This window comes from Oncorhynchus clarkii, chromosome 23 (genome assembly GCF_045791955.1).
Source record: "Oncorhynchus clarkii lewisi isolate Uvic-CL-2024 chromosome 23, UVic_Ocla_1.0, whole genome shotgun sequence".
Lineage (NCBI taxonomy): Eukaryota > Metazoa > Chordata > Actinopteri > Salmoniformes > Salmonidae > Oncorhynchus > Oncorhynchus clarkii.
This window is the reverse complement of record NC_092169.1, coordinates 47,535,103-47,555,967: the sequence shown is the minus strand read 5'-3', so window position 1 is coordinate 47,555,967 and position 20,865 is coordinate 47,535,103. Positions and strand designations below refer to the sequence as shown.

The following is a 20,865-nucleotide window of genomic DNA, read 5'->3' as shown; positions in this document are numbered from 1 at the left end:
CCGTCACAGCGGATGTAAGTAATGTCCCCACGCGCTCTCTGCCAACTTTCATGGCTGTGTAGAAGTTCTTTCCTCTTCTGTCACACAACTTCAGGATAGTCCTCATTGAGGAAGATATACATTCCTCTCAAGTTCTTGGCTCTTTCCAGACCAGCTACCTTGTCCTTGAACCTCTGGAACTTGACAACTATGGGCCTTGGCCTGTCACCTGGGTTTTCCAGTCCTGTGGGTGCGCGCCACCTCAATCTTCCTGTGGTCCATCTTCAATTTCTCAGAAATAGTTTCCCTCACTTTGTCCCCAGACTCCGTCCAGGTCTCGTGGAGATTCTGAAATTCCGTCCCATGTTCCGCCTTGATTGTCCATCAAGTTGATTTATCTGTCATTGTTATGGATTCCCACACATAATTGATGTCCTCTTTCACTGACTTACAGATTGCTGTCATCTTGCGGTTCTCCTGTTTCAACTCATCGAGCTGATCCTGGGAGAATGGCAAACTGTTATTCAGGTCCTGGACCACTCTGGTCAGGTTGTCTATTCTTTTATTAGTTGAATCCACCAGTAATTTGGACAAAACACTTGATGCTATTTTCTTGTTGTTGTAACAACTGCTTGTAGAACTATTTTAGTTCGTTTTAAAACATCCTTCACCTGTTATAGAAACACCACTGTCCTCAACGGTACTCTCGCCGGCTTTGGTCTTTGTCATGGTAGCTCCTCGCAGTTCCAGACATGGCAGGTAACCGGGAAGATTGAAAACGTCAAAACAGCAGGGATCGAGACAACCACAAACCCGGGACAATCCGTGGTCCCAGCCGAAATGGCTAATCACGTCGAGCCCTCAAGAAAACCCTGCCAGCTTACATGCAGCTAGCTGCATCACCAAATTGCTCCTCAGGACCCGTCTTTGGTCTGAGTACTTATGTAAATTCGATATTACGTTTTTTTTGTTTTGTCATTATGGGGGTATTGTGTGTAGATTGAGGGGAAAATAACTAATACATACATTTTAGAATAAGGCTGTAACGTAACAAAATGTGTAAAAAGTGAAGGGGTCTGAATACTTTCTCTGTGTGTACACAGTGGCAAGAAAATGTATGTGAACCCGTTGGAATTACTTGATTTCAGCATAAATTGGTTAATCAAATTTGATCTGCTCTGCATCTAAGTCGCAACAATAAACAAACAGTGTGCTTATACTAATAACACAAATTAATGTGTTTTTCTTGTCCTTATTGAATACATAAACATTCACAGGGTAAGTTGAAAAAGTATGTGAACCCACTAGGCTACTGACTTCTCCAAAAGCTAATTGGAGTCAGGAGTCAGCTAACTTGGAGTCCAATCAATGAAATGAGTTTGGAGATGTTGCCTTGCACAAGAAGCATTGCCTGATGTGAACCATGTCTCGAACAAACGATATCTCAGAAGACCTAAAATTAAGAATTGTTGACTTGCATAAAGCTGGAAAGGGTAACAAAAGTATCCCTAAAAGCCTTGATGTTCATCAGTCCACGGTAAGACAAATGGAGAAAGTTCAGCACTGTTGATACTCTCCCAAGAAGTGGCTGTCCTGCAAAGATGACTGCAAGAGCACAGTGCAGAATGCTCAATGAGGTTAAGAAGAATCCTAGAGTGTCAGCTAAAGACTTACAGAAATCTCTGGAACATGCTAACATCTCTGTTGACGAGTCTACGACACGTAAACACTAAACAAGAATGGTGTTCAAGGGCAAAATATTCTGTGGACAGATTAAACTAAAGTTGAGTTGTTTGGAAGGAACAACACCGTGTGGAGAAAAAAAGGCACAGCACACCAACATCAAAATCTCATCCCAACTGTAAAGTATGGTGGAGGGAGCATCATGGTTTGGGGCTGCTTTGCTGCCTCAGGGCCTGGACAGCTTGCTATCATTGACGGAAAAATGAGTTTCCAAGTTAATCAAGACATTTTGCAGGAGAATGTAAGGCTATCTGTCCGCCATTTGAAGCTCAACAGAAGTTGGGTGATGCAACAGGACAACGACCCAAAACACAGAAGTAAATCGACAACAGAATGGCTTCAACAGAAGAAAATATGCCTTCTGGAGTGGCCCAGTCAGAGTCCTAACCTCAACCTGTTTTGAGATGCTGTGGCATGACCTCAGGAGAGCAATTCACACCAGGCATTTCAAGAATATTGCTGAACTGAAACAGTTTTGTAAAGGGGAATGGTCCAAAATTACTCCTGACCGTTGTGCAGGTCTGATACGCAACTACAGAAAACGTTTGGTTATTATTGTTGCCAAAAGGAGGGCAAACCAGTTATTAAAGGGTTCACATAGTTTTTCCACCCTGGACTGTGAATGTTTACACAATGTGTTAAATAAAGACATGAAAACATATTGTGTCTTATTCGTTTTAAGCAGACTGTTTGTCTTGTTGTGACCTAAAATTTTATGACCAATTTATGCAGAAATCCCAGTATTTCCAAAGGGTTCACATACTTCTTCTTGCCACTGTATATGCAGGAAGTTTGCTGTTTTCCCCCAAAGAAATCTTTCCCCGTCCCCCCCAAAATAAATCTTTTTATATGGAGGGGGGCATACACCCCTCCATATATACCCCCCCATATACCCCTCGATAGGCATAGTAAGTAGTGTCAAACTGTGTAGAAATGCATTTTAAAAGGTTAAAAATATTAGGACCCCCGTCTACTGTTCTCCCACCCAGTATCACCCTTGATATATCAACACCAAACTGGATGCCATCTCTCAGCCCAAGCAAAACTTGGCAGCTGCCTAGATGACATCAGGTCATGGATGAAAGAGAACTTACTCCAGCTGAACAACTGCAAGATTACGTCAACGCCCTGTTCGTGGGCCTTCCAGTCAAAATCACTGAAGAGGCTGCAACTTCTCCAGAATTGTGCTGCCAGAGTACTAACCAGCAAGTCAGCCCACACCACCCCCACAGAACTCCACTGGCTACCGGTTAACTATAGGATTGACTTTAAATTCCTCCTAGTGTTCAAAGGCTTGAATGGATTGAGTCCTCACCTACATCGGGGACCTAATTCCTATCACTGCTCTAGCCAATCCCTACTGCGTCAAGTCCCCAAGACACGTCTCCCTGGGGGACTGAGCCTTCTGCTCCCTTGCCCCTCACCTATGGAATGCTCTCCCTGACCATCTGAAAGCCACTCCATCATTATGAACTTTTAAAACAGGACTTAAAACCCATTTCTACAGAATGTCGGTCTTTTCTAGTCCTAATCTTGGAAGTCCCTTTAGATAGTATTATTGCTGTCTCCTACCTTGATTCTAAATGATGTTCATATTGTATTTCTAATCTCCAGTCAAGCGGTATCAGTTGGGTTGTGCCAAGATAAGTGGTAGTCCTGACTCCTAGATGATTGCAGGGCAGGCAGCTCTGTATTTGAGAGCTGTCTACTTAAGGCAGTGTAAGAGGGAAGGATCCTTTCTCTGTCAGCTCTCTCTCATCGTGACAGGGATGGTTTAATGCTCATTGGCATCTAACAAGCAGGTGCGTCTGGTCAGACGAGGTGGGCGGAGAGGAGAGCAGGCTGGAGAGATTGGAGTTGTCTCACTCTTCAGAGGTCCTCATCAAAGGCTCTTGGCTGGAGAGTGAGAGAGGAGGGGAGGGTAGTCTACACGTCAGCCTGCATGTGAAGGAGAGGGAAGAAGGAGGGGAGGGTAGCCCTGCCTGTCCTCGGGGCAACCTTAGTAAAACACATTGAGTGCTTGGTAGAGCACATAATTTCAAATTGTCACATCCATGTATTTCATGTTTCCAGTCGTGTTGGGAAAGCTGCTCTCTGCTGTGATTGTGCCGCTGTGTGAAGGAAAGTTCAATGCTACCAACCCTGTTTTTATCTAGCTACTAGTATCCAACTGTTCTAGCCTATGCAACCCCTTTCTCTGTGTAGCCCCTCTGTCAGTTATTTTGGAACCAACTCTAAACCTTTCTTCTCTTCTTTCTCCAGACCTCCCTGGTTTAATGGGTCCAATCATCGGGATGTCGCCGGATAAGAAAGCGGAAACGCCGGGGATGCAGGGGGAAAGGGTGGGACTTAGGGGTTTGTGTGGGGGGGCGGGGACTCTCCCAGAGGCAGAGTGCGGTGCAGCCAGCCCATTGGCCACCAGTCTGGACCGGGGTTCCGTTGGCTCTGAGGATGAGGAGCTCACCAACCTCAACTGGCTCCATGAGAACCTGCTCCAGAACTTTACGCTAGGGGGGGCCGGCGAGGCCGGGGCCCAACACAGTGCCAGCCCCCTCTTTGACATTGAGGGCAACACCGGAGCCCCTCAGAACCCCCCCTCTTCATCCTCTGCCTCCTTGTCACAGAGGGACTCGTTGAAGTCCAAGCCTCCCTTCTCATTCTCTCTGTTGATCTACATGGCCATAGAGCAGAGCCCCAGTAAGAGCCTGCCAGTGAAGGACATCTATGGTTGGATCGTACAGCACTTCCCATACTTCTCCTCGGCCCCCACCGGCTGGAAGAACAGCGTCAGACACAACCTGTCACTCAACAAGTGTTTCCGTAAGGTGGAGAGGAGCCTGGGAAAGGTAAGGGAACTTTGAGATGCACGTGCACACACACACACTTTGTTTGTTTACCCTGCAAAGAGTTGGCAGTGCCTAGGTTGTGGGTTCGATTCCTGCAAGGATAACCAGTTCTCATCTGACTAGGGGTGGCCGTTAGTAATCCAGTACTCAAACGGATGTCAATGCTTGATCTTTAACCAGAGATTAAAAATACAATTCAAATACTGTAATACCATTTGGTGAAATGTGCTTTGTGACATCCAGAATGGGAAAATAAAATATCAAAAAGTTTTTTTTGTCTTGAAGATGACCATTAATTTGCTGGTGTTGTATTTGTATAGTGCATTCGGAAATTATTCAGACCCCTTGACTTTTTACACATTTTGTTACGTTACAGCCTTAGATTAAATCGTTTTTTTTTGCCCTCAATCCACACACAATGCCACATATTGTCAAATAAAGTTTTTTTCCCCCTGACTATTCTACTGGGGATCCCGAGTGGTGCAGTGGTCTAAGGCACTGCATCTCAGTACAAGAGGCGTCACTACAGGCCCTGGTTAGATTCCAGGCTGTATCACATCCGGCCGTGATTGGGAGTCCCATAGGGCAGCGCACAATTGTCCCAGCGTCGTCCTGGTTTGGCCGGGGTAGGCCGTCATTGTAAATAAGAATTTGTTCTTAACTGACTTGCCTAGTTAAATAAAGGTTAAATAAAAATACCAGTCCTTGCCACTGAAAAACATCCCCACAGCATGATGCTGCCACCACCATGCTTCACCGTAGGGATGGTGCCAGGTTTCCTCCAGATGTGACGCATGTCATTCAGGCCAAAGCATTCAACCTTGGTTTCATCAGACCAGAGAATCTTGTTTCGCATGGTCTGAGAGTCTTTAGGTTCCCTTTGGCAAACTCCAAGAGGGCTGTCATGTGCCTTACTGAGGAGTGGCTTCCGTCTGGCCACTCAACCATAAAGGCCTGATTGGTGGAGTGCTGCAGAGATGGTTGTCCTTCTGGAAGGTTCTCCCATCTCCACAGAGGACCTCTGGAGCTCTGTCAGAGTGACCATCTGGTTCTTGGTTACCTCCCTGACTAAGGCCCTTCTCCCCGATTGCTTAGCTTGGCCATGCGGCCGGCTCTGGGTCTTGGTGGTTCCAAATGTCTTCCATTTAAGAATGATGGAGGCCGCTGTGTTCTTGGGCCTGCAATGGTGCAGACATTTTTTGGTACTCTTCCCCAGATCTGTGCCTCGACACAGTCCTGTCTCAGAGCTCTACGGACAATTCCTTCAACCTCATGGCGTGGTTTTTGCTCTGACATGCACTGTCAACTGTGGGACCATATATAGGCAGGTGTGGGCCTTTCCAAATCATGTCCAATCAATTGAATTTACCACAGGTGGACTCCAATCAAGTTGTAGAAACATCTCAAGGATGATCAATGGAAACAATATGCACCTGAGCTCAATTTTGAGTGTCATAGCAAAGGGTCTGAATGTTTATGTAAGTAAGGTTGTCTGTTTTTATTTTTATTACATTTGAAAACATTTAGGCCTATAGATAAATGCTCACATTTCTTTCCAGTGCGGGCGTTATGTTATACAAATACAGTGCCTTGCGAAAGTATTGTCCCCCATTGGCATTTTTCCTACTTTGTTGCTTTACAACCTGGAATTAAAATATATTTTGGGGGGGGGGTTTGTGTCATTTGATTTACACAACATGCCTACCACTTTGAGGATGATAAATATTTTTTTATTGTGAAACAAACAAGAAAAATATGACAAATTGAAAACTTGAGTGTGCATAACTATTCACCCCCCAAGTCAATACTTTGTAGAGCCACATTTTGCAGCAAATACAGCTGCAAGTCTCTTGGGGAATGTCTCTATAAGCTTGGCACATCTTGCCACTGGGGTTTTGGCCCATTCTTCAAGGAAAAACTGCTCCAGCTCCTTCAAGTTGGATGGGTTCCTGCTGGTGTACAGCAATCTTTAAGTCATACCACAGATTCTCAATTGGATTGAGGTCTGGGCTTTGAATAGGCCATTCCAAGACATGTAAATATATCCCCTTAAACCACTCGAGTGTTGCTTTAACAGTATGCTTAGGGTCATTCTCCTGCTGGAAGGTGGACCTCTGACCAGTTCCTGCCGATGAATCCCCACAGCATGATGTTGCCACCACCCTGCTTCACTGGATAGTATTCTCAGGGTGTTGGGTTTGAGCCAGACATAGCGTTTTCCTTGATGTCCAAAAAGCTCAATTTTAGTCTCATCTGACCAGAGTACCTTCTTCCATATATTTGGGGAGTCTTCCACCTGCCTCTTGGCGAACACCAAATGTATTTGCTTATTTATTTCTTTAAGCAATGGCTTTTTTTCTGGCCACTCTTCTGTAAAGCCCACCTCTGTGGAGTGTACGGCTTAAAGTGGTTCTATGGACAGATACTCCCATCTCCGCTGTGGAGCTTTGCAGCTTCTTCAGGGTTATATCTTTTGTCTCTTTGTTGCGCCTCTGATTAATGCCCTCCTTGCCTGGTCTGTGAGTTTTGGTGGGCGGCCCTCTCTTGGCAGGTTTGTTGTGGTGCCATATTCTTAAAATGTTTAATTAATGGATTAGAGGTCGACCGATTAATTGGCATGGCCATTTAATTAGGGACGATTTTCATAACAATCGTTCATCTGCCTTTTTGGACGCTGATTATGGCCGATTACATTGCAATCCATGAGGAAACTGCATGGCAGTCTGACCACCTGTTACGTGAGTGCAGCATCAAAAGGAACTTGTGTCTGCAAGGAGCCAAGGTAAGTTGCTAGCTAGCATTAAACAATCAATCTTAACATAATCACTAGTTAACTACACATGGTTTTTATATACATTAACTAGCTTGTTCTGTGTTGGATATAATCAATGTTAATTTATCATAGAATCACAGGCTACTTCAACTTTGCCAAGCGGGTGATGATTTAACAAATGCGCATTTGCAAAAATCACAATTGTTGCAATAATGTACCTAACGATAAACATCAATCCCTTTCTTAAAGTCAATACACAGTATATCTATTTTTTTAACCTGCATATATAGTTAAAAGAAATTCATGTTAGAAGGCAATATTAACTAGGGAAATTGTTACTTGAGTCAGGTTATATACAGCAGTTTGGGCCGCCTGGCTCTTTGCGATCTGTTGAAAGGCCATTTATCCCTAACGAAGACCAGAATTTTACATAACATTGAAGGTTGTGTAATGTATAAAGAGCAATATTTAGACTTAGGGTTGCCACCCCTTCGATAAAATACAGAAAGGTTCCGTATTTCACTGAAAGAATAAACATTTTCTTTTCGAAATGATAGTTTCTGGATTTGACCATATTAATGACCAAAGGCTCGTATTTGTGTGTTTATTATAATTAAGTATATGATTTTATATTTGATAGAGCAGTCTGACTGAGCAGTGGTAGGCAGCAGCAGGCTCGTAAGCATTCATTCAAACAGCAGCTCTTAGCAATGCTTGCAGCACAGCGCTGTTTATGACTTCAAGCCTATCAACTCCCGAGATTAGGCTGGCAATACTAAAGTAAATATGAAATACAAATGGTATAGAGAGAAATAGTCCTATAATAACTACAACCTAAAACTTCTTAACTGGGAATTATAAAGACTCGTGTGAAAAGGAACCACCAGCTTTCATATGTTCTGAGCAAGGAACTTAAACGTTAGCTTTTTTACATGGCACATATTGCACTTTTCCATTATTCTCAAACTGTGTTTTTGCATTATTTAAACCAAATTGAACATGTTTCATTATTTATTTATTTGTGTATTATAATAAGTGTACACTCAGTATTGTTGTAATTGTCATTTATTGCAAAAAAAAAAAATATATATATATATATATATATATATATATATATTTGGTCCTCCAATAATCGGTATCTGTATTGAAAAATCATAATCAGTCGACCTCCATAATGGATTTAATGGTGCTCCGTGGGATGTTCAAAATTTCTGATATTGTTTTATAACCCAACCCTGATCTGTACTTCTCCATAACTTTGTCCCTGACCTGTTTGGAGAGCTCCTTGGTCTTCATGGTGCCGCTTGCTTGGTGGTGCCCATTGCTTAGTGGTGTTGCAGACTCTGGGGTCTTTCGAACCAAATGTATATATACTGAGATCATGTGACAATTAGATTGCACACAGGTGGACAATATTTAACTAATTATGTGACTTCAGAAGGTAATTGGTTGCACCAGATCTTATTTAGGGGATTCATAGCAAAGGGGGTGATTACATATGCACGCACCACTTTTTTTCTCACACTTCACCAATTTGGACTATTTTGTGTATGTCCATTACATAAAAATCCATTTTAATTACAGGTTGTAATGCATCAAAATGTGAAAACGCCAAGGGGGTGAATACTTTTGCAAAGTACTGTATATACCTAATTAAATTTGTGTACTAAAATAAATCATGTGAGGTACTCGAACTGTCAAAAAACGTAAAATGCCAATCTCTAATGCTGAGATTGAGACGATGGACGTCATTCAGTGGGTTTAAAGTTGTCCCTTGTGGCTCAGTTGAGCATGGCTGAGCATGGCTGAGCATGGCGCTGGCAACGCCAGGGTTGTGGGTGCAATTCCCACGGGGGGGCCAGTACTGTAAGTCACTGGATAAGAGGATCTGCTAAATGACAAAGAAATACAAATAAATATTCAAATATTGTTCAAATTAGCTGATAGTATCCTACCTCTGAGATTTTTGGCTGTGTGAAAGTGTCATGAAGAATCATTGGAGCGCTATACTGATATTCTGTAGTGTAACATTGATAATGTGCTCACTGTATTTGCAGCTCTGTGTTTCACAGAGAGCTGCAATCAACAGTACTGTGGCACGGTGCATCAACAGTACTGTGGCACGGTGTATCAACAGTACTGTGGCATGGTGCACCAACAGTACTGTGGCACGGTGCACCAACAGTACTGTGGCACGGTGCACCAACAGTACTGTGGCACGGTGCACCAACAGTACTGTGGCACGGTGCACCAACAGTACTGTGGCACGGTGCACCAACAGTACTGTGGCACGGTGCACCAACAGTACTGTGGCACGGTGCACCAACAGTGCAGGCAGGCTCTCTGGGCACAATATGCAGGTGCTCAGTGTGAGCACACCTGTCTGCTGAACTGAGCGATCAGCACTGGTTTGAGATGATACACTACCTGGTGATTTGCGTTGCCATGGTGACATTTCCTCCTTCCTGCCTGTGTGCCGGCTGGTAATCTGAGTCAAGGTTACATCCCTCCTCCCTCCCTACTCCTCTCGCTTCCTTCTCCTCTCTTCCTCCTCATCTGGGCTGAAAAAGAACACCAGATATAGATGAGAGAACCGTTTACACACTTTCTCTTACACACACACACACACACACACACACACACACACACACAAACAGATGTACAAATGTGAACATATTGTTTTACATCATGGAGATGTGTGTTGTCTCAGTGGTAGTTAATGAGCCTGCATATGGGATATATAACATACGTCTTGGCTACAGTAGGGAGGTTCTACAAATGCAAGTCGTTTGAAAAGGACTTTCCCAGTGCGTATAAAAAGCTAAACTCAGTCCAACCCTGTAATAAGCCATTTAAGGACGGCATGGAATGTTTATCGCCAGTTTCCCCCCATCATGCAGTTCACCCAGCAGGGCCTGGATTGGTAATCACATGCTCAGGTGACTGCATTATGAGTCATTATGGCAGCTAGAGAAACTAAAGCCCTGGTGAGGCTACAGTTAGAGTCAGCCATGCAGGCAAAACAGCTGTCTGCTGCTGCCTATCAAGAGGTCCTGTATGGCTTAGTTTATAGAGCATGGCACTAGCAACGTCAGGATTGTGGGTTTTTATTCCCTGGCCACACATACATAAAATGTATGCATGCATGACTAAGTTGCTTTGAATAAAAGCGTCTGCAAAATGGTATTTATTATTAGTGTTAAGCTTAGTCATGAAAGCTTTGCCAGAGTCTTGTGGTACTACAATGAGATACTATATGAATGTATCCACTAAGAAATGCTCAGTTGAAACTTTTAGCTACAGTGTTCTCCAAATGAACACCACCCAGGTCAGTCTTATTGTATTTTGTAATGTAGTGTGTGATGTTTATTTCAGCTGAATGGTAAGGGTTCTCTGTGGTGTGTGGACCCAGAGTACAGGCCCAACCTGATCCAGGCGCTCAAGAAGCAGCACTTCCCTGCAGCTCATGCCTTCTGCACACCGCCTGCCTCCCCACCGCCTGCCTCCTCACCGCCTGCCACCTCACCCCATAGACATCTCTTCCTGCAGGGCTGCTCTCTCAAAGGTGAGTCCTACCCCCCAACTTAACTTGCAAGAACACTTTTAGTACTCATCTGTTGTTCTTGTGAGGCACCAGTGTGACAGTGGACAAGGAGTAGCTGAAGTGAAAACCAGCAAACCTTTACTCAAAAACTCTTCAAAAAAACAGGTAGTGAAAACCAGCAAACCTTCACACAACAACTCTTCAAAAAAACAGGTAGTGAAAACCAGCAAACCTTTACACAACTCTTCAAAAAAACAGGTAGTGAAAACCAGCAAACCTTTACACAACTCTTCAAAAAAACAGGTAGCGAAAACCAGCAAACCTTTACACAACAACTCTTCAAAAAAACAGGTAGCGAAAACCAGCAAACCTTTACACAACAACTCTTCAAAAAAACAGGTAGCGAAAACCAGCAAACCTTTACACAACAACTCTTCAAAGAAACAGGTAGCGAAAACCAGCAAACCTTTACACAACAACTCTTCAAAAAAACAGGTAGCGAAAACCAGCAAACCTTTACACAACAACTCTTCAAAAAAACAGGTAGCGAAAACCAGCAAACCTTTACACAACAACTCTTCAAAAAAACAGGTAGCGAAAACCAGCAAACCTTTACACAACAACTCTTCAAAAAAACAGGTAGCGAAAACCAGCAAACCTTTACACAACAACTCTTCAAAAAAACAGGTAGCGAAAACCAGCAAACCTTTACACAACTCTTCAAAAAAACAGGTAGCGAAAACCAGCAAACCTTTACACAACTCTTCAAAAAAACAGGTAGCGAAAACCAGCAAACCTTTACTCAAAAACTCTTCAAAAAAACAGGTAGTGAAAACCAGCAAACCTTCACACAACAACTCTTCAAAAAAACAGGTAGTGAAAACCAGCAAACCTTTACACAACTCTTCAAAAAAACAGGTAGTGAAAACCAGCAAACCTTTACACAACTCTTCAAAAAAACAGGTAGCGAAAACCAGCAAACCTTTACACAACAACTCTTCAAAAAAACAGGTAGCGAAAACCAGCAAACCTTTACACAACAACTCTTCAAAAAAACAGGTAGCGAAAACCAGCAAACCTTTACACAACAACTCTTCAAAGAAACAGGTAGCGAAAACCAGCAAACCTTTACACAACAACTCTTCAAAGAAACAGGTAGCGAAAACCAGCAAACCTTTACACAACAACTCTTCAAAAAAACAGGTAGCGAAAACCAGCAAACCTTTACACAACAACTCTTTAAAAAAACAGGTAGCGAAAACCAGCAAACCTTTACACAACAACTCTTCAAAAAAACAGGTAGCGAAAACCAGCAAACCTTTACACAACAACTCTTCAAAGAAACAGGTAGCGAAAACCAGCAAACCTTTACACAACAACTCTTCAAAAAAACAGGTAGCGAAAACCAGCAAACCTTTACACAACAACTCTTCAAAGAAACAGGTAGCGAAAACCAGCAAACCTTTACACAACAACTCTTCAAAAAAACAGGTAGCGAAAACCAGCAAACCTTTACACAACAACTCTTCAAAAAAACAGGTAGCGAAAACCAGCAAACCTTTACACAACAACTCTTCAAAAAAACAGGTAGCGAAAACCAGCAAACCTTTACACAACAACTCTTCAAAAAAACAGGTAGCGAAAACCAGCAAACCTTTACACAACTCTTCAAAAAAACAGGTAGGCCTGTTGAGAACAAGTTCTCATTTACAACTGCGCCCTGGCCAAGATAAAGCAAAGCTGTGCGACAAAAATAAACAGTTACACATAATCTCTGCTGATGATCACACCTCAGATTCTCTAGAAATATGATTCATATCAAATTAGATCCAGTTTCAGCTGTCTCGCTGCATGTCATTTCAAATTCACATGGTTGTTGCCTCTGCACATTTTCGTCATGCAACTTTGGCCGACAAGACATTCAACATAACCATCCTCTCATCTTTAATAATTAGAATCCATAGCGACCAGCGAAGGCCTTTAGGTTACTATAGCGGCCGTGAATAGTCTTGTTTTTCTAACAATATTATCTGTGTGAATATCGCAAAATGTATTGCTAACAACCTGTTGTATTTGCGTGGCTTGACAAGGTGAGTGAAATAAGTCAACGACAGATATGTTTGCTGCGGTCTATGTTTGGTGCTGTGAAAGTCCTGTCATGTCATTGTAACTTGGTTGGTACAGGTGAGCACATCAGCGGTGAAGCTCGAATGATTGCTCTCTCTCTCGTGGATAGTTGCAGTGTTTAGCTGTATATATTCTGCTAGTTGGTTGTTTTGATGTGATTCATATGGAAACAGCCCAATCTGCTTGCTATAGCTAGCTAACTAGTTAGTGGTACATTTTGGCAGCGCTCACAAAGCGTCAACCTCAGCTGTCATTTTCACGAGCTAGCCATACAGACAACCAGCTGAAATGAAGGCTAGAGTAATTTGTGTTTATCTATTGGGTTTAGGTTATGGTTTGTTAGGTTGACATTGCCTCATTTTCCTATTATTTGACAGCTTAGCGGTCGTGTTAGGGTAGTGGATGCCAGCGCAGTGGAGCTCATTTGATATACGTTTACATAGCCAGCTAACAAGTTGCATGGTTTGTCCTGTTTTCCTGATGCAATTAATTTGGAAACTAATCAGCTAACATTAGAGAAAGAGATGAATGATCTGAGAGACAAGGCAAGAAGGGCATTCTGCCATCAAAAGGAACATAAGATTCAACATACCAATTGGGATCTGGCTAAAAATACTTGAATCAGTTATAGAACCTATTGACCTTTATGGTTGTGAGGTCTGGGGTCCGCTCACCAACCAAGAATTCACAAAATGGGACAAACACTAAATTGAGACTATGCATGCATAATTCTACAAAAGTATCCTCTGTGTACAACGTAAAACACCAAATAATGCATGCAGAGCAGAATTAGGCCGATACCTGCTAATTATCAAAATCCAGAAAAGAGACGTTAAATTCTACAGCCACCTAGAGAGAGAAGTAGTTGTAGAATTTTGATAATTAGCAGGTATCGGCCTAATTCTCCTCCGCATGCATTATTTGGTGTTTTACGTTGCTTTATCTTGAACTCAGTAATCTACCGCAGCATTCTATTCTATTGGGGTCTGAAGGGTTAATTGTCATTTTAGTCATTTGTTTTATTTCAAACCATAGAGGCCTCAATGTAGATTATTCTGATCTGAATCCTCTCCTTTTTCCCCCCTACCCTCTTGTTTGGTAACCTTGACTACAGAGGCCCTGCTGATAATTCTCCAATCCTTTCGGTGATTAGAAATCATTTCGAGAACCTGAAGTGTGGTATGGCGAGAGCTAGGAAACCTCCCTCTAGCCCCTCCTTGACTGGCCACACACACACACACTGGCTATTTCACTGACCACCATGCATGTTCTCTCCTCTTGCAGAGTCTGACATAGATGCTGCCACTGCCATGATGCTCTTAAACACCGCCCCTGGCCATCACCATGCCAATCCATGTAAGAGACTCCACCCCACATCATGCCCACACCACTTCTCTCTCTACACCTAACTACTCTCTCTCTTTCTCAATTTAAGGGCTTTATTGGCATGGTTAACATTGTCAAAGCAAGTGACTAGATCATGTTTATTGTTTTATTTCACTTTTGTTTATTAACAGTAAACATTACACTCATAGAAGTTCCAAAAGAATAAAGACATTTCAAATTTCATTATGTCCATTGTCCTATACAACACTGTGTTGTAACGATGTGCAAATAGGACAAAAGGGAAAATAAATAAGCATAAATATGGGTTGAATTTACAATGGTGTTTGTTCTTCACTGGTTGCCCTTTTTATTGTGGCAACAGGTCACAAATCTTACTGCTGTGATGGCACATTCTGGTATCTCTCTGTCACCCACCCGATTTCACACTTTCATCTTTCTTTATTGCTTTTGCATCCCTCACCCAGCATCTATCCACCCTTGTAACACATATTTACCTTTATTTAACTAGGCAAGTCAGTTAAGAACAAATTCTTATTTTACATGATGGCCCTAGGAACAGTGGGTTAACTGCCTGTTATCCCCTCTCCATTGATTCATATATGCACTCAACAGCACAGTTGAAGTCCCACTCACATATTGTCATTCTAAGCCAGACAAGGTTGCATATAGAATTCTCTTCCTGTGAATAACCGGAAGACTTAGAGGGCGAGCACACCATCCACCGCTTCCGAGCATATTACTCGCCAATGTCCAGACAACAAGGTGGACAAAATTAGGGCACGAATTGCCTTCCAGAGAGACATCAGAGATTGTAACATTCTCTGTTTCACGGAAACATGGCTCACTCGGGATGTGTTGTCAGTCGGTACAGCCACCCGGTTTCTTAACGCATCACACGGACAGAAACAAACATCTCTCTGGTAAGAAGAAGGGCCGGGGTGCATGGTGTAATCATAACAACATACAGGAACTCAAGTACTTTTGTTCACCTGACCTAGAATTCCTTACAATCAAATGCCGACCGCATTATCTGCCAAGAGAATTCTCTTCGATTGTCACAGCCATGTATATCCCCCCCAAGCAGACACATCGACGGCCCTGAAAGAACTTCACTGGACTCTATGTAAACTGAAGTGGTCCACCCACACAGATAGTGTGGTGAAGAAGGCGCAACAGTGCCTCTTAAACCTCCGGAGTCTGAAGAAATTTGGCTTGTCACCTAACACTCACAAACTTTTACAGATGCACAATCGAGAGCATCCTGTCGGGCTGTATCACCGCCTGGTACGGCAAATGCGCCGCCCTAAACCGCAAGGCTCACCAGAGGGTGGTGCGGTCTGCACAATGCATCACAGAGGGCAAACTTACCTGCCCTCCATGACACCTACAATACCCGATGTCACAGGAAGGCAAAAAAAGATCAAGGACAATAACCACCCGAGCCACTGCCTGTTCATCCCGCTATCATTCAGAAGACGAGGTCAGTACAGGTGCATCAAAGCTGGGACCGAGAGACTGAAAATCAGCTTCTATCTCAAGGCCATCAGACTGTTAAACAGCCATCACTAACATACAGACTCAAATCTCTGGCCACTTCAATAAATGGATTTAATAAAGGTATCACTAGTCACTTTAAATAACGCCACTTTAATAATGTCTACATATCCTACATTACTCATATGTATATACTGTATTCTATACCATCTACTGCATCTTGCCTATGCCGTTCGGCCATCACTCATCCATATATTTATATGTACATATTCTTATTCATCCCTTTACATGTGCGTGTATAAGGTAGTTGTTGTGAATTTGTTAGATTACTTGTTAGATATTACTGCACTGTTGGAACTAGAAGGAAAAGCATTTCGCTACACTCTCATTAACATCTGCTAACCATGTGTATGTGACCAATAAAATGTGATTTGATTTGTTGTATTTTCTCCCATGTCTTCTCATAGTGTTCATTCGACTAGACACTTGTGCCACTGCTGTTGCCATCAATTGTTATGGATGTTAATTACTGTTGTCTGCTGAACAGAGACACTGCCTAGCCCGCCGCTTATTTGATTAAAAACACTTGTCTTTATCACACAACCCACTCCTACTGCCCTGTTGCACCCTGAAACGCTCCTTCTTTAGTGTCAGGATGTTCTTCTCCTCCCTCTAAATCTTGCTATCCTCTTCTTTCCCTCCCTGTCCCAGGTGATCCAGAGAGTCCCTTGGACCTGTCCCGGCCAGACTTGGTCCTGGTGAGCAGCGATCCTAACCAGGACCACAACTACAGCAGTATGGCCCTGCAGCGCTGCTCCTCCCGCTCCTCCTCCTCCTCCCTCGACGATGGAGGCCCCTCCCCTGGCCATGCCCACCACAGGCCCCGTACATGCCGCGCCGGCAGTGAGGGTTTCCATAGTGACGAGGACGACTCCGACCTCGGGGACCGGGACGAGAGAGGCGGCCGCCCCCGGCCTGCTCCTCGCCGCTCCTCCTCCTCTTCGGTGAAGCACCCGGCGGGTAAGAGGGCCCGTAGGGAGCTGACATCCAACCCAGAGCTGGATGAGGAGCTGAAGGAGGCGGCCGGGTCTCTGCTCCACCTGGCTGGGATCCGTACCTCCATGGACCTTAACAAACGGAGTGCCAAGAGCAAAAAACTGAACAGGAAATGAGGTTGGCATACTTTCCTGCCCTTGCCCTCAGACTCCTGCCCCTGTAACCCCTGATCTGATCATGTGTCCTGATTGGTCTTGGTTGTGCCTCTTTTTCTGGTTGCTGATTTTTAAGCCTGTTTTTGGTTTGACACATGATGGGATATCCCTCACTATCCAACACAACAAATGGCAATAGTATCATTGACACAGGAGAACAAAGCCATATTGAGACTTTTGAAACTGGGGTGTGTCAGGGTAAAACAGGGGTGTTTGAGGACTACTGAGAAGAACCATCACAAAACTGCTTGTTGTTTCTGATGGCTTGTTGTTTCTGACAACTCAAATAATGTTTTGAGGGATAAGACGGGAAAAGCTGAAACTTTTTAGAACTCAAAGCGTTGCATGCTTCCTCAACTTGTATCCTCTTCCAAGTGAACCTATTTCTATGAGTGCATGTCTCTAACAAACTAACCTCTCCTCATGTTGAAGTCAGTTTCTCCGTGCTGAAGATACCACTGTTTTTTGATAGATGACATCCTTGGTCTGGAAAACCTTCCAAAGAGATGCAATAACTTAAACCACTTTTTGTATTTTTCCTGGGTTGATGATGGTACTGCTGTTTAAAAACAACAGATTAAAGTAGTGCGGCTGATCGTAAACATCCTTCCACGGAGTGGAACGCTGGACTGGGTCCATGTCAGGGTTTAATAGCAGGGAATGGAAACGTAACCAAGGGAATGTTGGAACTCTGCTACTGCGATGGTGGGCAGGGAAATAAAATAAAGGTGTCCGACTGCTAGATCAGGAAGAGTCCACTCTAGTCCTACTCTGAGAGAAACATCATTACATCTAGATTAGGAAGAGTCCACTCTAGTCCTACTCTGAGAGAAACATCATTACATCTAGATCAGGAAGAGTCCACTCTAGTCCTACTCTGAGAGAAACATCATTACATCTAGATTAGGAAGAGTCCACTCTAGTCCTACTCTGAGAGAAACATCATTACATCTAGATCAGGAAGAGTCCACTCTAGTCCTACTCTGAGAGAAACATCATTACATCTAGATCAGGAAGAGTCCACTCTAGTCCTACTCTGAGAGAAACAGAATTACATCTTCGCATTAGAACCTACTCCTCTTCATCGCTCTTCCTCTCCTGACCCCTCTAATTCTGTCATACATTGTGTTTAGTGTGTAAACTGAGAAATACATTTAATATATTCTATCCTGTCTTGTCTTGTTCTATCCTATGCAAAGTGTAGTGTAGACTAATCTGGCTGAAACTAAGCAAATGTTGTTGTAACCATAGTGATACCAAGACAATGCGCTTGGCATGAGGGCACTCACTGGCAGATGTGCTGCTCAGTTTTCAATCATGTAATACTAGTCACACCTACTCGAACGTTAGTATTCAGGCCAAAGGGAAGTTAAAACAAAGATGTTATAATAATGTTGTTGTGAGGTTAGATGGACAATGTTGTGAGAGACTTATTGTACTACTGCCCCTCCTGAATGGTGTTGGCTGACCCTGTGGCAGAGTTCAGACTGTGGTGACAGAAAGAGGCTTTGCTTCGTTTTGTTCCCCATTAAGGAAACACGGAGGGCAAAATCAGGAAGTGCACCACTCTTCTCTACACTGTACAGTAATGTGTTTAGGGCCAGTAGATTACATTGAGTTCAGTGACGGAAAGTACAGGATGTGGAAACAGAACTTGTGTAGTGATGAGGCCAGACTGATGCTCTTTGGGGCTTGCGTGTATTAACTTGCATTAGTAAGCAAAATGCCAATATGCCCATATGATTAGAATAGCTTTTAGTTGGTGCACTGCAGTACAGTGTACTGTCCTCTGTCATGAGCCAACTTAAGTGCAAGTTAGGTTTCCACTTGTGTTGTATCACAGGAAATGTTAAATTAAGTCACGTTAGTAAGTATAGATTGTATGCAGTGCCAAACATGAATGTGTCACAGAAGTGGAACTACCAAGGCCATTGCAACCATCTTCCTCTTCTCACCGCATTTGTGACTGACAGTAATGTTGTTGCCCCTGTTTTTTAGAAGCCTGCCAACAGGAAATGTAGGAGAACTCTGACCTAGTCTGATATTCAGTTTATTTTGGTTGTTCTGGAATGGGAATCGCCGTATTCTTTGAAAGGGGATTTTGTTCTTAGATCTAAACTGCAGTTCTCCTAAATAAGATGGACATGGAATACACTGGTCTTAGCTGGCTGTGAATAAACAAAGAACAAATGAATGGTGTCCATTAAATGTATAATTAATTTATAATGGACTATTGAAAGGAACTTCTATCAAATAAAGGTAATTTGAAGTGAGTGGAAATGTTACTTCCTCTCTCCCTTCTGGAAAATCCTTTTGAGACTTAGTTTTATTTTCTAAATGATATTTTACTGCCATAGACCACTATTTTCACTATGTGTTATAGTGATAGTGTGTCTGAGAAAGTACTGTATATGGCCAATGTATATTGTCTTTCGAGCGGGTGTTTTAATTTAACCATGACTGCCAAGTTTTCCAATGTTTTGTTGTTGGATAAAAGACTATTGATTAACATGGATTCTGAACCATTTTTTTTTGTGCCAACTGTGATGTACAGAGAAGCAAAGGTAGACACTTCAGATGGCATTCCCTATCTTGATAGGGAAAGTTGATTTAATCATCATAAAGGTGTTGAAGTTTATCTGAATTTGTACTGTTTGTTTAGATAATATTCTGACTGCCCTAAGTAGTCACACCATAGATATTAGTTGGCACCCCCTCTCCATGTTAGGATCCTGCCACCATAGATGTCGCCTACACTTACTGAAACTAAAAACCCACATTTGAGGGTTGCCCTGGTGTTAGTCTTGGTACCCCCATGGACTTCTGTTTAAACTTAGATAGGACAACTTCCAGTAACTTGTTCATGCTGTTGCTAGAAGAAAGCTCTTATCAGACTCAACATGAAGATGATCCTGAGTCTCTCAGTAAGTTTTTTTTTTTATACTGAACAAAAATAATGCAACAAGCATTTTTACTGAGTTTGTTTATAAGGAAATCAGTTAAAATAAATCAATTAGGTGCTAATTTATGGATTTCACAAGGGTACAGCCATGGGTGAGCTTGGGCGCCAGACCCAGCCAATCCGAATGAGTTTCTCCACAAAAAGGGCTTTATTACAGACAGAAATACTCCTCAGCATCTTAGACTAATAAACACGATGAGGCACCCTAGGGGTCTGTATCGTCACCAATAATGTTCACTTGACATGGTGACAGATTATGCTAAACTCAAAGCTACATACATAGGATGCTTCATTGTTTGAAAATGTGTTGTATTGATTATGCGTTTTTATTTTCTCACTTGCAATTTATTGATTATGATAAAGCGTTTTGTCGCATTGAACTAAAGCTGCCGACCCAGTATCCTTCAGTCGTCTGCCATGTCTGTTAGACACACCTTTTGGTTTTTGTATGCTAACCTCTTAATAAAATGTTTCTAAAGTTTATTTTCACCAAAGATATGCAATTTGCATTATATATGGTATTACAAAATAAATAAAATCTTGTTTTATTTTTGGGCCTGTTTGTTTTTCAATTGTTAATGTTTACTTCGATGAAATGGTGAAATTATAAAGACAAATCTGTCATAAAAGGATATACTGTATCAAGATAAATCTAATTTCTGCATTACCACTGACCAGAAATCCTTAATGACATGGACATGGGTGCATTTGGGAAAATGATGTATTCAAAAACCTACACATTTGAACAACCAAAAATGTGGGACAAAGTCCTTGGTTCTGAAATCCCAAAAGTTCCTGCTTTATTAATAACATGTTGATTAACACCCCCACCTGCTGTT

The 20,865-nt window shown here is 42.6% G+C and overlaps 1 protein-coding gene across 1 annotated transcript in view; it reads left to right on the top strand.

Annotated features, from left to right (window-relative positions):
- The window catches only part of LOC139381619 (forkhead box protein N2-like), a 40,535-nt gene extending 19,875 nt beyond the window's left edge, over nt 1–20,660 (top strand). Inside the window, exons 2-5 of the mRNA XM_071125284.1 lie at nt 3,985–4,568; nt 10,717–10,906; nt 14,297–14,368; nt 16,565–20,660. Of these exons, the coding sequence (XP_070981385.1) occupies nt 3,999–4,568; nt 10,717–10,906; nt 14,297–14,368; nt 16,565–17,025 (1,293 nt within the window). The 5' untranslated portion in view covers nt 3,985–3,998 and the 3' untranslated portion in view covers nt 17,026–20,660. The remainder of the gene's footprint in view (nt 1–3,984; nt 4,569–10,716; nt 10,907–14,296; nt 14,369–16,564) is intronic.
- The last annotated feature ends 205 nt before the right edge of the window (nt 20,661–20,865 follow it).